The following is a 14,888-nucleotide window of genomic DNA, read 5'->3' as shown; positions in this document are numbered from 1 at the left end:
AAAAATCACACAATATTACAAAACAAGTAGAAGAAAAACAGGTGCAGTGGTCCTGAAGTGTTACTCTAGCTGACTTTTTAAGCGATGAGAGCGTATAAGAATCACAGCAGTATTTTCACAACATCTTCAAGGCTGGGACACTGAGATCAATTTCTGGGTCACAGGCAGAAGGACGGAGGGCAGAGGAGACGAGGAGGCTCAAATTGAGATGAGTGTATTGCCTTAATTGCGCGCATATTTTCTCCAGGAGGCCCTTCTTTACAACTATGTGAGCCTCAGACTGCCCCAACCAGCCGTCCATCCTCATTTAACTCTCTGCTCAGGATACTGGAAGAAAACCTTTGATTTCTGAGAAAGCCATCGTCTTGAGTTAAATTAAACGAAGCAAACTCAAGGATATGTGCAACATTCCCTTTTTGTTGGACGAGATAAATGCTAAGATAACCGCAGGAGTTCCTCACAACATCGCAAACACGTTTTCCACTCAACAACCGTTTCCTCACAGGGGGGGGTCGTGGTGTTTTCCAAACCCAGTTTCTCTTCAGGTGAACCAAATAAGTCACACAGCAGCACACAAGTCCCCAGTTGTCCATTATAAAAACAGTGCTCGTTAAGTAGCTGCTAATTTGTCCCGCGGTCACCCGTATACGTCACGCTGCATCGCGGGGATTTTCAGCACTCCTGCCGTACACAGTCCCACAAGAGCAGGTGAAGTGAGAGCTGGCAGCAGCTTCCTGGAAAAATAAAACTGGAAATATTACCATTTTAATGGACTCCCACCTTGTAATAACTTCCCCAGCACCTAGTGTTTTACAGTGAATGGAAGAACAGCTGCACTTTGATCCGCTCAAAAAATTTCGAAACAAAGGGAGTAATTGGGTGGATATAATTAAGCGTTCCATTTCTGCGGGGGTTTTAATCATTCTGTTCTTAAAGGGGCCGGTAATGCATGCAGTCCCCACAATCCGCTGCCCTTTCCTTGTGCGAAGTTAGCATTTTATTAAATGCAAATTGAACAATTGTAAATGAGGAAATATGTTTAGTCTGCATAAAAAAATGGTTGTTAACTATTTAATCAACAAGTCCCCCCTCTTTTGCATTACAAGTCGGCATGCATTATTCATCAGCGCTAATAATGCGTTTGATGTTAAACAGCAAGCACTGTTTAACTTAAAGTTGGAAGTATTACATTTCATCTGCAGAGTGTTTAAAGATTGATGATGTTCATTGACTCGCAAATAAAGAATTGTTTTAAAGCCCTTGTTCCAGACATCTGTTGTTTACAGATTTATAGCCATGTTTTGTCTCAGGGGAATCTCTTATTGGCCCCTTTTTCGCCAGAGCTTCTCATTTGGTATGCATTGCGTCCATTAACACACAGTGTCCTTCTGCTCAAGAAAGAGTTATGGAAAAAGGATAAGTTTGCTGAAAGGTAAAATAAATAACCTCTAACCAACTTGATGCCATTACTGTGTGACTCACTGATGCAGCAAAAGCGTTCGTCTTTGAAAAGCAGCCATTTTCATGCCACGTGGTCGTTGTTTTTAGATGCTAAGAAGTCTAGCCAGAGGGGGGAGAAAAAAAAATCAAACTGACATCTCTTCTTTGTCCCACCTATAGTTCTCCTTGACATAACTGAACTCGTTTGAGAATCAGTGTGAGGTTCTGATCGTCTTCCCGCTCTTGGTAAATTCAGCTCCTGAGAAATGGCCCTTCTTTCGCCTCAACACAATCCCAATTTAAAATCTTAAAATGCTTCTTTTTTTTTTTCCCTCTTCCCTCTCACTGCGCTTATCTTTAATTGTCTGAAATAATCAACTCCTGAACTAACAATAAGATCCAAAAGAGAACGTGTTTGCCCTGTGAATGAGCCTGCACGATATCAGAAATCTGTCTTAGTGATTAAATCCAGGTCTCGACTCTGCTCTCAGTGGTGGCTCTCTTCTAAGATCTACATATACATTTAAGTTGCTCAGTGATTTGTCCCAAATCTTAGTAATAAATGAACGAATGTGTCTTTTCTCAACAATTATACAGCTGACCTTTAAACATGGGGAACCACAGAAGTACAGTGTTTAGTTTGAATGAGCACTGGCCGAGTTTGGGGTCTTTTAACCACTGATTAAAACATTAATTACACTAGATTCGACACTTGTTGTGTCCGTTGTCAATGTAACTTGGATTCAAAACACTACTGTGAGCAGAAAACTTTCCGTTGTGGCTTTCGCAAAAGTTAAAAATACCCCTGATGCCATGAAGGTCATCTTGATTTGACTTGGAGACTTCTGGAGAAAGAGTGCACTATAAACTTGGGACGTGGAGTTTGACAGACTCGAGCATTTATAAGACAGGCAGGGTCGAGTGACAGATGCTTTCAAGTTGCATTTATGAGCTTGAATCATACACTAAGGTTCTAAACGTCTGGCTGTCTGAGGCTCTGCTACTTCAATTCTGACCATTATGTTCCCCATGTGTCTCTTACAAGTCCCTCAGCTCGACAGCGGTGCAGTACTAAATCACTGGAATACTCTTTTAATCCTGGTGTCCCCGCAAAGTTCTTGAAGCGTTCATTTTTCCAGCAAGTTTTAGATTTTTTGTTGGCTTTCAGTCTGGAGATCACAAGGTCTGCTTAGTCAACTGAATGTTGAAGTTTTTAGTCAAATTTTCATCAACAAAAACTCCCCACAAGTCTGCAGTTTTTTACAAAACATCATAAAAACAGAACACTCATCTTTCCAGCCTTTTTTTTTTTTTTTTTTGGTTGGCACTCTGCATCTTTATAGTTCCATTCCAAGACTGAAAACACTAAAGCTTCACTAAGTTCAGCTCAACAAAAAAGTTTTGCTTGTCGCTCAACAGTGACACGGTGTCAGTAATCTGAATACACAAATCGACTCAACGAGCCAAACAAACAGTGTTTTACGTTTTTAAATTTCCCATGTGTCCTCCAACAACTGCACCAGTAAAACGTGTCGACGATAAATACATGTAATGCAGCCGTTTCATTATTAGTTAGAAAAAAGAAACATCAAAACAACTGTGTCCTTAACTGAGCATTTTACACTTTAGTTTGTTTTGTTTCCAGTTTTAGTCAAATGTGCTTTTACTTTGTTGATTGCCATAAGCTCTGATGACATTTCATAGTAAAAACGATGTAAAAATCCCTTCAAGGATACATGGTTGATCTTTAGTTAATATCTAGGTTGGTCCACAATGAATGAAAATTGTCTGAAATTAGGGGGATTGTTGCAAAAACCCAAACATAAACAGGAAGTACACACTAGCCTGACACTCATATAAATTAATCATTAAGAAACCCAATTAAGCATACACACCTTAGCAAACATTTTAATTGCTCATTATGTGGCTCCTAATCATTGAAACTGTACAGCATCACCTTAATAAAATGAAAAGGTCACTTTATGTTAACAATTTTTAGATTAATGACTTTAAGTGTGAGTCAAAGAAATCAAATGGGAAGAAAATCCAACATTTGGCCAAAAGAAATAAAATTTATCAAAAATGTGGTCAAAACCCCCCAAAAACCCCTAAAACAATAGAAGCCATTTACAGGAATAGGTGACTATACATTTGTGATTTTTAGTTACCTACCAGTTTTTGCATCATCCATTGGTCCATCCATGCGTCTCATGAACGCAATATTTCTTGAACGCTTGTAGGTGAAGTTCTCCACATTTCACACCAATGTTCACTTGGACTTTAAAGCGTGAAATCATTAGATGTTAATGGTAGAAGGTCACTGTGACAAAACACGCTTTTGGCCATAACTCAAGAATTCATACGCTAATTATAACACAATTTCACACTAACGTTTAATAGGAAAATGATGCAGTAATGACATTTAATATGCAGAAATTCAAAGGTCAAGTCTGGACAGACATGGACACAAACCTGTACTTGACTGGTTGGTGGACGCATACGACTGTGAGGTGGCCAGTCTGTTCAGTCCCTCTCTGGTCATTGATTAAACCCGAACAAACTATTAAGTTGTTAAGGTTACATATTTAGAATTTTGTCATTTCAATGAAAACAATCCCTTCATGCTTCGAAATGGGTTAGATGTAGCTCTTCACAGTTTCGTCCTTTAGACATGTGAAGTCGACCTTTTTATCTACACCCACCCTTCTGTCACCTACTGCAGCTCAAGCACACCAGCTCACCTATGACTCTTCTCGAACACTGTAAAACTGCTTTTCACTGCGAAGACAAGTAGTAAGACTTGAGTCATTTAGGGATACTTGTTCGAACCCAATAAGAATTCTGAAGAAGAATTAAACATCCTGCAAGTTGACAGGATCGACACCCTGAAAGTCTGAATCTGTGTTTTTGAGACTGTCATGCTGCACTTTTAAGGTGGAAATGTTCAGCCATGGACATGTTAACAAGGGGGAAAAAAAACAACTACCAGATTTTCACCGGAGGAGGTCTTTGAAACTGATCAAGATGGTATGCTAATAAACTAATCCAATTCCCAATGGTGGTGTTTTATCTCTAATTCATCTGTTCTCCCTGATGTGTCCACCTGCATTCCACTCTCTTCTCCTTGTTTTTCTCGCATGAAAACCAATAACTTCCCATGCTTCATGTGCCTTTCTTGTCCTTCTGCAGATTTACGTACACCTTAGGAGAGGGAATGTGGCTGCCGTTGAGTAAAAGCTTTGTCATCCCTCCTGCTGAGCTCGCCATCAACCCCTCAGCCAAATGCAAGACAGACATGACAGTCATGGAGGACGCGGTAGATGTAAGGTGAGAGACATTTACTGGGACCACTTTCCCCTCAATGTTCCTTTCGGAGACATGACAATAGAAGCTCCGGTTAAAGAAATAAAAGGTTTTGTCAAGCGGTGAAGCGGGGTAGGATTTTGCTGACCGCTGCACCAAAGTGAACAGAACCTCAGGAAAGTTTCTTTTCAGTGTTGCACTTAAGTATTACTTGGACTTTTCAGTGGAAACAAATAGAAAAAAAAAAAAGTCTCTCTCACGACCGTTTTCTTCATCTGTCGTTCCCCCCATGTTGCTGTTGACTTAGCTTCACTGTTTGTTATTCTCACTTAATCAGCGTTTGTGTTGTTATTTACTACTGTTGCAGTGAGTTTTAATCAGCCGTGTGGAGTTGATGAGGAGGTCTAGCGGTCATCATTTAGATGGTAATAAAATTCTGAGAGCTAACACGAAATCAATTATGAAGGAGCAGAGAAACCAAAGTAAAAAAGAAAGAGTTAGTTGGAAATTCGAAGCCATGAGGAGCATTCTGATTTTTAAATGGTTTATAACTACAAAGCAGCTCTGTGTGTACAATCACTGGGTTTGTGTCTGGGCTGAAGAGAGAGATGCCAAAACTATAATGCAGAATTAGACTGGACCCATCTGACAGCACTGGTGCAACACAGTTATTCAGCCATTTTGCTTTGCTAGCAGCGGGGCGGGGCTTATAAGGGTTATGATGTTGCTCGGACCAGACAAAGACATCTTCATAACAAGAAAGCCATGCAGATGCATAATACTGATGAAAATCAGTTGGACAGTACATCTACTGAGTCCATTTTTGCTCATAACGTCTGGTGGACATTGGTGGGTGGCCGTGACTCATGGTAAGAGTCGCGGTGAGTAATCGTGAGGTTGGCGGTTTGATCCCGACACTGTGGAGTGCTTTGTAGAACCTTAAGAGATGCTATATACAGTAAATGCGGACAACATACCATTTTACATTCTCATGCTGGTCCCCACTCTATTTTGAAATATGCTTCTGACTAACCTCTGGATTTACAGGTGGACTTCAATTTGAATTAAACAGTGAGTGTGGGTCAAAATGGCACAACAGGCTGGCCTTTTAAAATCCTTAACATCAGTTTTATAATACAGGTTACAACCTTTAAGCATTGTGCTGCAGGACAGTGGCACCCATCAGGTGGCTGATCCACTGGGAGGATGCCGTCAGTGGATAACCAGAACTACAAAACATAGACCCATTTATCCAACAGAAATAACACAAAAACTACCAGCGTAAGTTCCACAGCAAACCTTTAATAATATCGCCTTGCATCAACAAGTAAATTCCCACGACATGAGCCAATCCTGTAGCTGGAGGCCCACACCAGCTGCACCACTAAAACGATAACTTGGCAGGTTGGCTCCATAATCCACCGAGCACATGAAATAAAACAATATAAAGAATGAGAAATCAATGTCAACCAGCACTTTGCTTGTGAATTAATCACACACATGTTCATCTTCATCTAATTACAGGTAAACAGCTACATATTAAAGAGACATTCCCTGAATAGACAGGGTGCTTACACTTAATATGAGGATGTAACCCCTCGTCAATTATGTCCCACTTAATTAATTTTAATTAAACAAGATGGCTGCTTTCTCTTGACCGCCCGCCTCTCCTTAAACTGTACATCAAATGACAGATATTTGTCTTGATTTTGAAAATAAGTCTGTGGAACAACCAGTTCAAGGCGAATAGAGGACAGGATCCTCACAGCTTGTACTCAGCTAAGAGTATGTTTAGAAATTAAGGTCTGAAGAACAGTTGTGTTGTTGATGGACACTGTTCTGCCACATTGCAGTGCACAACAACACAGCAGAGTTTCTCACAGCTGGAAGAAATTAAAATTAATGGACGATGATGAAACGGTCCCAGGAACACAAATAGGAACAGACTAAAAACAAAAGTGTTGTTCTGACGAATACATTCGACTGTTTTATTGTTTTTAAAAAGTATATTTTGCAGTAGCATTGTGAACATGCAGTTTGTTTGATGGCACACCTGTGGGATTATTTCATGTTTATAAATGGATGCATTTATTAGTAACTGTACTTTAAAATGTGTATGTAGTATACAAGGTATAAAATCAATGCATCGTTTGGCATCTGGGCCACAGAATTAGTCTTAGGGCCCGTTTACACGTAGCAAAAATGGTGATATTTCAATGCATTTGGGTCGTTGGTTTACACGTACATGAAGCTACAAGTCACCGAAAACAATCACATCTCCAAAGAGGAGATTTGGAAAAACTCTGCCTTTACATTTGCATGTACACAGGAGGAGACAGAGTTTGAAATCACAGTATACGACAAAAGCATCATATGTGTGCGACCAGTGTTTACAGTTTGGCTACTGTGATAGACATGGATGCTGTTGAAGCAATGCTTGTTTTTATGCTTGTGCAAACATAGCGCCACTTCTCTGTCGGTCCAAACAAACAACCCTCACGCCTTTATCGTTGAAGTAACAGGAAGTAATTCGTCCCATTCGTTGTTGTGTTTTTTCCAGGATTCTGATTGGCTAGCATGGCTTTATGCGTCTTGTTACACTGCCCCCTATAGGTTGGCATGCCCATAGCAGCTTTTAATGACGTGTTTATGAGGGTTTCAGAGATTTTTTTTTAAAACGATCTGGTGTCAACAATGTCATTTTTGAAAACTTAGATCCATTTTTGTAAATACCCTGCTATGTGTAAATGTGGCCTTAGTTTTATGCAACAGTTCACAGGACAAACCTACAGAGGGCACGTACGACTAAGTGAAAAGTGTCCAAGTTAACTGCGTCTGTCTCAGATCGTGTAAAGTCCGATGATCACATTTTCAACAGGTGTAAAGACCAAAACAAGTCAAATTCATCAAGAGAACATCTAGTCAAGAAAACAGTCTGTATTGCTGCTGGGTTCACTGCCAGTGAAACGTGGGTTTTTTGTATTAGTAGAAAGTTGAACTTGCACTATGATAATGCAGTTTCAGTAAATGTATGTTCAGGCAGGCTTCTTTTGTTGTTAATAAACCCATAAAACAAACAACAAAGTTAGCTTCCACAGTCAGACTATTACTGTAAGAGTATCTTTTTATGCCACACAGGCTCTGAAAGCAACACCATACAAACAGGAAACATAGTTCATACTTAAGCATATAAACCACACATCCTACTGCCTTTTACCATTTCCCTAATACCAATCTGATGCCCACCTTGTGGATACATTCTTCTGAGACTGTGAGATTTTACAACGATCAGCGACGAACTAAATACCAGCCAAAACAGCAATCAGAAGGTACAGAACAACTCGTATTACGTCTAATTTCTGCAGGTGAAGGTAATGCAATTACCATGAGTGATACGATTTAGAATCATTTAACATTTAAGTGGTATTTCACACGTTTGTATGGACTGTATTTTGGGTAAAGTGCAGTTAAATCAGTCAAATTACTTAGTAAACACTTTAAATAACAGCTACATGTTGTTTTCTTTACAGAAAGGTAAAGAATCAAAGTAAATATTTACTGTGTTTATCAAAGGCCAAACCCTGCAGTGAAGAGCCCCGCATTATCATATCAAATTCTCTGTAAATGTCATCTCCGTAGACCCGAGGCATAAACATGGCAGCGAGTATCAACTCACAACCACTGAAGGACAGACAATTCCTTTGTTGCCGAACCTGAACTTTGCTCATTTGGTCGGCAGCATCACGAATCAGCAAGCGAGTTAACACGACTCCCAGCAGGTTCCGGCAGCATTGTGTCGTTGGATAAAGTCTGTGAGAGCAGGATTAGTTTGCAGAGATGAGGTAGGTCCGTGCAATTAGTAGGGAGAGCTCGCCTTTTAGCGGATGCCGGAACATGCTCTGTCAACAAGTTAGCGTGCACAACAGTCGCTGGATGCTGCTCTCGTTCGCCCGTGCTTTCTTGCCCTGTGAAAATTATGTCAGGTACAATTAGTCGCGCTCAAATGAATATTCTCATCATTTCTTCTCATTAGCAAGTAGGGAGTCAAGGACGTTGCTCTTCTTTTTTTCCCAGCCAGTGGTTCATTTCAAACCCTTAGATGACTGAAATATAAAGTAGTCCTACACAAAGAATGCTGTAAAATTAAACTGATTAAAAGAACAGGATTTACGGCGCTTGTCAGCATCCTAATAAACTCACTAAACTTTGTGCTCCGTGTTTTCAGGCTAATTATCCCAAGGGGTGTTAGGTTTCTCACATTGTGGGCAGACTATCTCAGTTAGCCCCATTATTATGGAGTACCGGAGGCTCATGAGCTCACGTCTACTGTGGTCACCATAACCAGCCATACAGAAAGGACATGTTTTGCAGAAATACACCACGTATGCGATAATTTTGTCTAATCACTTAACACTACAGTCGAGTTTCTTTGAATTCTAAATCGAGCATGGAACATTACACACTTTTCATTATAGTGCCTCATGCCTTTTTAATGTCACATTGAAACTTGGGAGTGTGTCCACCACTGTCATTTCCTATTTCTTGGTCTTTTATTCAGCTGAGTTGGACTTTTAAATTATGTGTTCGAATTATGCATGGACAGAGAAGGCTTATAACTACTAAAAGAGACCTAACCTCCCTTAAAAGGCAACAGTACTTCAATATTTGGTCAGAAAAACCAATGAATAAATTGGAACATAGCAAATCTTACATTGCTTTTCTGCAAATATCTGACATAGGGAATAGGCGACTTTTTGTCTTGTTTATACTGCATATAACAGAACATGTGTCTGCTTACATTTCCATATATAATGGCTTCAGGGAACGTTTGTTATTGTCTCCATGACACAGCCACTGCTTATGGATGAAAAGCAGAGAGATGATTTGTGCCTATAAATAAAACACTAGTGCCTGGATGTGAAGAGGGGGGTGCACCTGGAATGGCAGGATTCACAGGTCGGCCCTCTGGCGATGTAGTTGTCTGAAATAATAGGCTTAGAATCAATGAAGCATCCATGAAGGCAGTTGCCCACCTGATGACCCATACTGTATGAAGCATCTGCCTCTTCCAATAGTCACAGAGACATTTCACCCAAAGTCAGAATAATATCAATTTCATGGAGGCACTACAGGAAAATCCGAGTACCCATTTTGGATGCTATTATCCTACTTAATGGTGCTCTGTTACCACTTCATTTAATGGTAATGGAGCTGCGATTTTGGACTTTGAAAGAGGATCACATGTCTACATTTTGGTTGGAGGGGCTGGTGGTTTAAGGGATTAGATGTTGACCATGGAGACTTGAGTTTGAGTCCTCTATGAGACCACTATCGTTGCCTCACTTTGACTTTTGCTTTTATTGATTGTTTTTCACTTGGTGTTTGGTTGAGTCTATGTTGTTGGTTTGGGTTATAATGCATCCTGTTTTTACCACATGTTACAAAACTCCATTTTCAGTGTGTTCTGATAGTGACATGTTCAGTTTTCATATGCAGTTTCTGTCTATCAGTGATGAGAATGGATCACAACCCACTTTTTAGTCCACCAGAATGTGGAAGAAGTCCCAACTAACCCATATATATTTTAACGATGTGCTAAAGCAATGCGATAACGTTCAAATCGGGTAAATGGATGATGTCAGTAGGCTTTCTCCTGAGGGAACAATGGCAAAAGTCCATGGCAATCCAACAGCAGTTAAAATACTATAGTAAAGGCACTGTACTGTTACTGCAGCATGACTAAAAAGAAAAGTAAGTAACAGCTTATAAGTTTGTTGTTTTTGCAATACATATAGCACTGTTGCCTTGCACCAAGAAGGTTGCCGGTTCAGTGTGGGTTCTCTCCGGGTTCTCCGGCTTCCTCCCACACAGTCCAAAGACATGTTGAGGTTAGTTGATGATTCTAAATTGTCTGTAGGTGTGAATGTGAGTGTAGCCCTGTGATAGACTGGTGACCTGTCCAGGGTGTCCCCTGCCTTTACCCTGAGTCAGCTGGGATAGACTCCAGCCCCCCACGACCCTTGTGCGGATTAAGCGGTGTATAGATGATGGATGGATGGTTTTCGTGGACTTCGAACCACATATCTGTCAAATTTGAAACAGAGCAGCAATTGTTGTTGACTAGAGATAACATTCTGGCTATTTTAAACCATATATTAACTCCAACAATAAGTTTAACATGTAGGAAATATAATGAAAAATTTGCAACTCCGCCGTCATTCCTCTCCCCAGAAAGTATCATTTAAAGCGACGCCGCAGGGACTACCATTTCTCACACAAGTTAAGTTGGCGGTGGTGGCAGAGAGGCTGAAGACATGCCAGTAATGTAGATCGCTCTTTCACACCTTCAGCAAAAACAGTTTTGCGACTTTGGTGTCATCCACACAAATAATTTGTCACGTATGTCACATAATGTATATTCAGTCTGCAGTAATTTGTTTTTCAAACCTCCTTCCAGACAGTTTGTTTATTCCTCCAATTATTTCGGTGTTTTTCATCTGTGAGCGCTCACAGCTCACGCAATCATTGATTAAACTGATCAATACGAACCTACAAATGTTTGTGACATCTATCTTATTACTAATTATATCCTCTTGATGCTCGTTATTTTAATCCTGTTGAAGAAGAGTAGAAGCATTAAGATGATCAGTTCAGCTGACAGTTTACAGGTTCGCAGTTTCTTGGATGCAGGATACACATCGGTACAGTATATTGTGTGTGATTAAATACAATAGCTTAACAAACTATGAGGCAGGATAAGGTTGCTTTTTTTTTAACATAATATATGCTTGATTTACAGAAGAATTGCTGCACGTAGGGATGAATGTATATGGCGTGACGTTCTCTGAGCTGCTCCAAAGAACATCCCACTGTACATCTTATGTAACGATGTACCGATTTGTGTGATTAAAAGCAGGCCTGACATCAAGGTCCGCACCGGCTCTGATTGACAGTTTGTGAACCGTGTCGTCAAAGCTGATAGGGCTCGCATTATGTTTTCTGTATTTCGTATTAAGTATTTATCAGAACTGAAAGGATGGCCATGAAGTGAAAGCGAAAAACACGAACAGGAGCTCAGTCAGTAGATGAAAACGCCGCCTGAAAAGCCTGAATACCGATGGCGAGAGGGCACGACTTTATTTGACTAATTTGTCACTCGGTGGAGTTGATCAATTTTTCAGACGCAAGGATTTTCTTTTCAAATACAGTTAGGGCCAGTTGACTCGTCTCATCATGCCGAACTGCGTCTGAGAACGAGCATGAGGCGGTCTTTGTGGTTATTCATTAAATGTCGTCTCAATCGATGTCACATTGAAACGTAAATTAGAAAAGCCTTCATTATGAAAAGAAAATATACGTGCGTGCGACTGGGCATGTATCTGCAATTTGATGCAAATGACTTAAAGAGATGTAGAAACACGTGTACGTGGAAAGCTGGCGCCCAGGTTAAAACCACCGGAGCTGTCAGAAAAAGGAATGGAAATGGACAAATTAATATCTTTAGACTGTGACTGACAGAAATCACAGGTCACACACTCCGGTAAAGAGTGAACATGAATGAGAGTCACGGTGAACCAGGACAGAGAATGACTTCCGTTGCTGCAGTACTTTACGCTCCGTGTGAAGAAAGACTAGGATGGAAATTTGCAACCACTTTGCACAATTTAGATGGTTACAATTTATGTTTAGTTCTAAAGTATAGTCCAATGCAGGCAGTAGCACTTCCTTTATACAGTGAGGTAAAAAGTAGGGACGTGTTGGGTTCCAGTTCCATCACAGAGCTGTAATTGACATTCACAGTTTTATTCATCATAAACCAACACCTGATCCTTTAGTCCTTTAGAATATGGATGCATGAAGCAGTGGCTGTATAGATCGGTAGAGAAATATCACAATATATAGACGTCACAGTAAAGCCACTGCTGCACTGAAGTTGTGCCATAATCTAAACTATAGGCTGATAAAAGGCTTTAAACTCGGATGGTTTTTGCAGATAGTAGGTAGGTGCAACCGGGTCTTACCGTCTATAATAACTATTGATTTGTCCCCTATGCCCAACACTTACCTCAACCATAATATCCATGGATGCACAGCATGTTACATTAGAACCTGAACTTCACATCTAGAGTCTCTTGTTAGCTCTAGGCAGCAAAAGCACTTTGGTTAAGGTCAGGTAAGACGTTAGGCCTTGCTTAAGTCGCAACATAAACCAGAATAGGTACGGAGCAAGTTACTATCAGTGGAATTTATTGTGAATATTTAACGTTTTGGTTGAAAACGAATGTAATATGTTGTCAGTAAATATTTTACTTTTATTCTTATATGGCTTTGTATCCTATTACAACAGATGGAATTAGTTTGGTTTTGTATTGTTGATGTGGTTTTGCATTACGGTCTCTCATGGTCTATGATGAAGGGTGAGTTTAGGGGTATTTTATACAGTGTATACGAGGTGTGTCAGAAAGGTTTCAGGATTGGTGTCACGAAACACATACAAACTACTAGTTTTCCCCTTCAAAGTAATCCCCCTGGAGTCTGACACACTTCCCCAGCCTTCTCTGCCACGTTGCCATGCACTCCTGGAAGGATTCTCCGGGATCCTCCACAGCTCCGTCATCACAGCCATCTCGATGTCATCCACGTCTTCAAAACGGGTCCCCTTGATGACCCCCTTGAGCTTTGGGGAAGAAGAAACAATTCCATGGAACCAGTAGGGAGGTTGCTCCAGCACGGCGATGCTCTTCTCAGCCAGGAACTGTTGCATGCTCAGAGCATGGTGAGCAGGCGCGTTGTCATGGTGAAGCAGCCACGACTTGTCCTGCCACAACTGTCACCTCTTCTCGCGCACTGAACAAACGCTGCAGGATCTCTTTGTAAACGTGCTGGTTGATCGTCTGAAGGGGAAAACTCGTAGTTTGAAATATATATTTAGTGTCACATCAGTCCTGGAACTTTTCTGACACACCTCGCATGTGGTTCAGTTGTCAATAACCACAGTTTAGCCATGATGGAGGAAGTATCCACGTTATTTACTAAAGTAAAAGTACCTCACAGTAAAAGCACTCTGTTAAGAAAAAGTCCTGCAGTGAAAAAGGTTATTTATGTAAAAGTATCATCTTCTGCATTGATGTAAAAGTAGAAACTGACTGTTGTAGCTGATTGACATGAGGTTCATTTTGAACGTATTTGTGTTGGATTGCAACTGGTGATTATTTCCAACATAGATTAATCTGCTGATTGTTTTCTGCATGCATTAATTGATTCTTTTGGTTCGTAAACATTATGAAAATAGTGTTAAATGCTGTAACAGGTGTCAGTTGACTGGTTAATTGACTAATTGTTTCTGCTGCTGGGCAGCTTCATTTATACCAAAGCATCATAGTTTGAGTTCTTCATATGCTTTGTGTGCAAAAATCTAATTATACAGAGTAAATAGTAACTAAAGCAATATTAAAACAACATTTCTGCCTGAGATGTAGTGAAGTAGAAGAAGAAAGTGGCAGAAGTGAAACACAGCGCCTCAAATTTGTAAGTACAGAACTCTGGTTAATATATTTAGTTAATTTCCTACCGCTTTATTTCAACAACTTTATTCTATCCCAACAACACCGTTAACCATGTTGAAGTTTATATATGTGGGTGCTGTAGAAAGTAAAAATGTCAGCTGTAAATTAGGGCTGTATGAGTAAATACTAAAATATGATGAGAAAATTTCGAACATCTGGAAAGGCAAAAAATATTTTCCCTCTTCCAGTTGCCTAATTAAAGAAACCTAGAGATGTGAGCGTTCAGTATCTCACAGGATACGAACACAACTAGAGAAAAGTCAGACAGAAAGTCAACATAATTTTGGCTAACTTTCTAATTTCTTTAATCATCCTGTGGCTCCTCAGATTCTTTGGAAACAGTTGGAGTCTCAGGGTGTGAAAAACACAAGTGTACAAGAGATGCCTCTGTTAGCTCAATTATAATTGCACATAAACTAAAGTTTGAAAAAAAGAGGAAAGGAAAGAAAGTAGTGCAGCTTTTTTTGTTTTAGATTTTCTTAATATTTCTTCCATTTCTTAGTCTAAATAATTTGGATGTCAAAATTCCCCACAGTGCAAGTTCTGAAAACACCGAAGCCATAACTAAACTTTCCATTC

At 40.1% G+C, this 14,888-nt stretch overlaps 1 protein-coding gene across 1 annotated transcript in view; it reads left to right on the top strand.

The window, feature by feature from the left end:
- The window catches only part of astn1 (astrotactin 1), a gene marked incomplete at its 5' end in the record, with an annotated part of 380,551 nt that overhangs the window by 76,914 nt on the left and 288,749 nt on the right, over window positions 1-14,888 (top strand). Inside the window, one exon of the mRNA XM_008278851.1 lies at window positions 4,630-4,767. Within this exon, the coding sequence (XP_008277073.1) occupies window positions 4,630-4,767 (138 nt within the window). The remainder of the gene's footprint in view (window positions 1-4,629; window positions 4,768-14,888) is intronic.

Source organism: Stegastes partitus, unplaced genomic scaffold (genome assembly GCF_000690725.1).
Source record: "Stegastes partitus isolate 25-593 unplaced genomic scaffold, Stegastes_partitus-1.0.2 Scaffold134, whole genome shotgun sequence".
In the NCBI taxonomy this organism is placed as follows: domain Eukaryota; kingdom Metazoa; phylum Chordata; class Actinopteri; family Pomacentridae; genus Stegastes; species Stegastes partitus.
The sequence above is the reverse complement of the archived record's forward strand: the minus strand, read 5'-3'. Positions and strand labels throughout refer to the sequence as shown.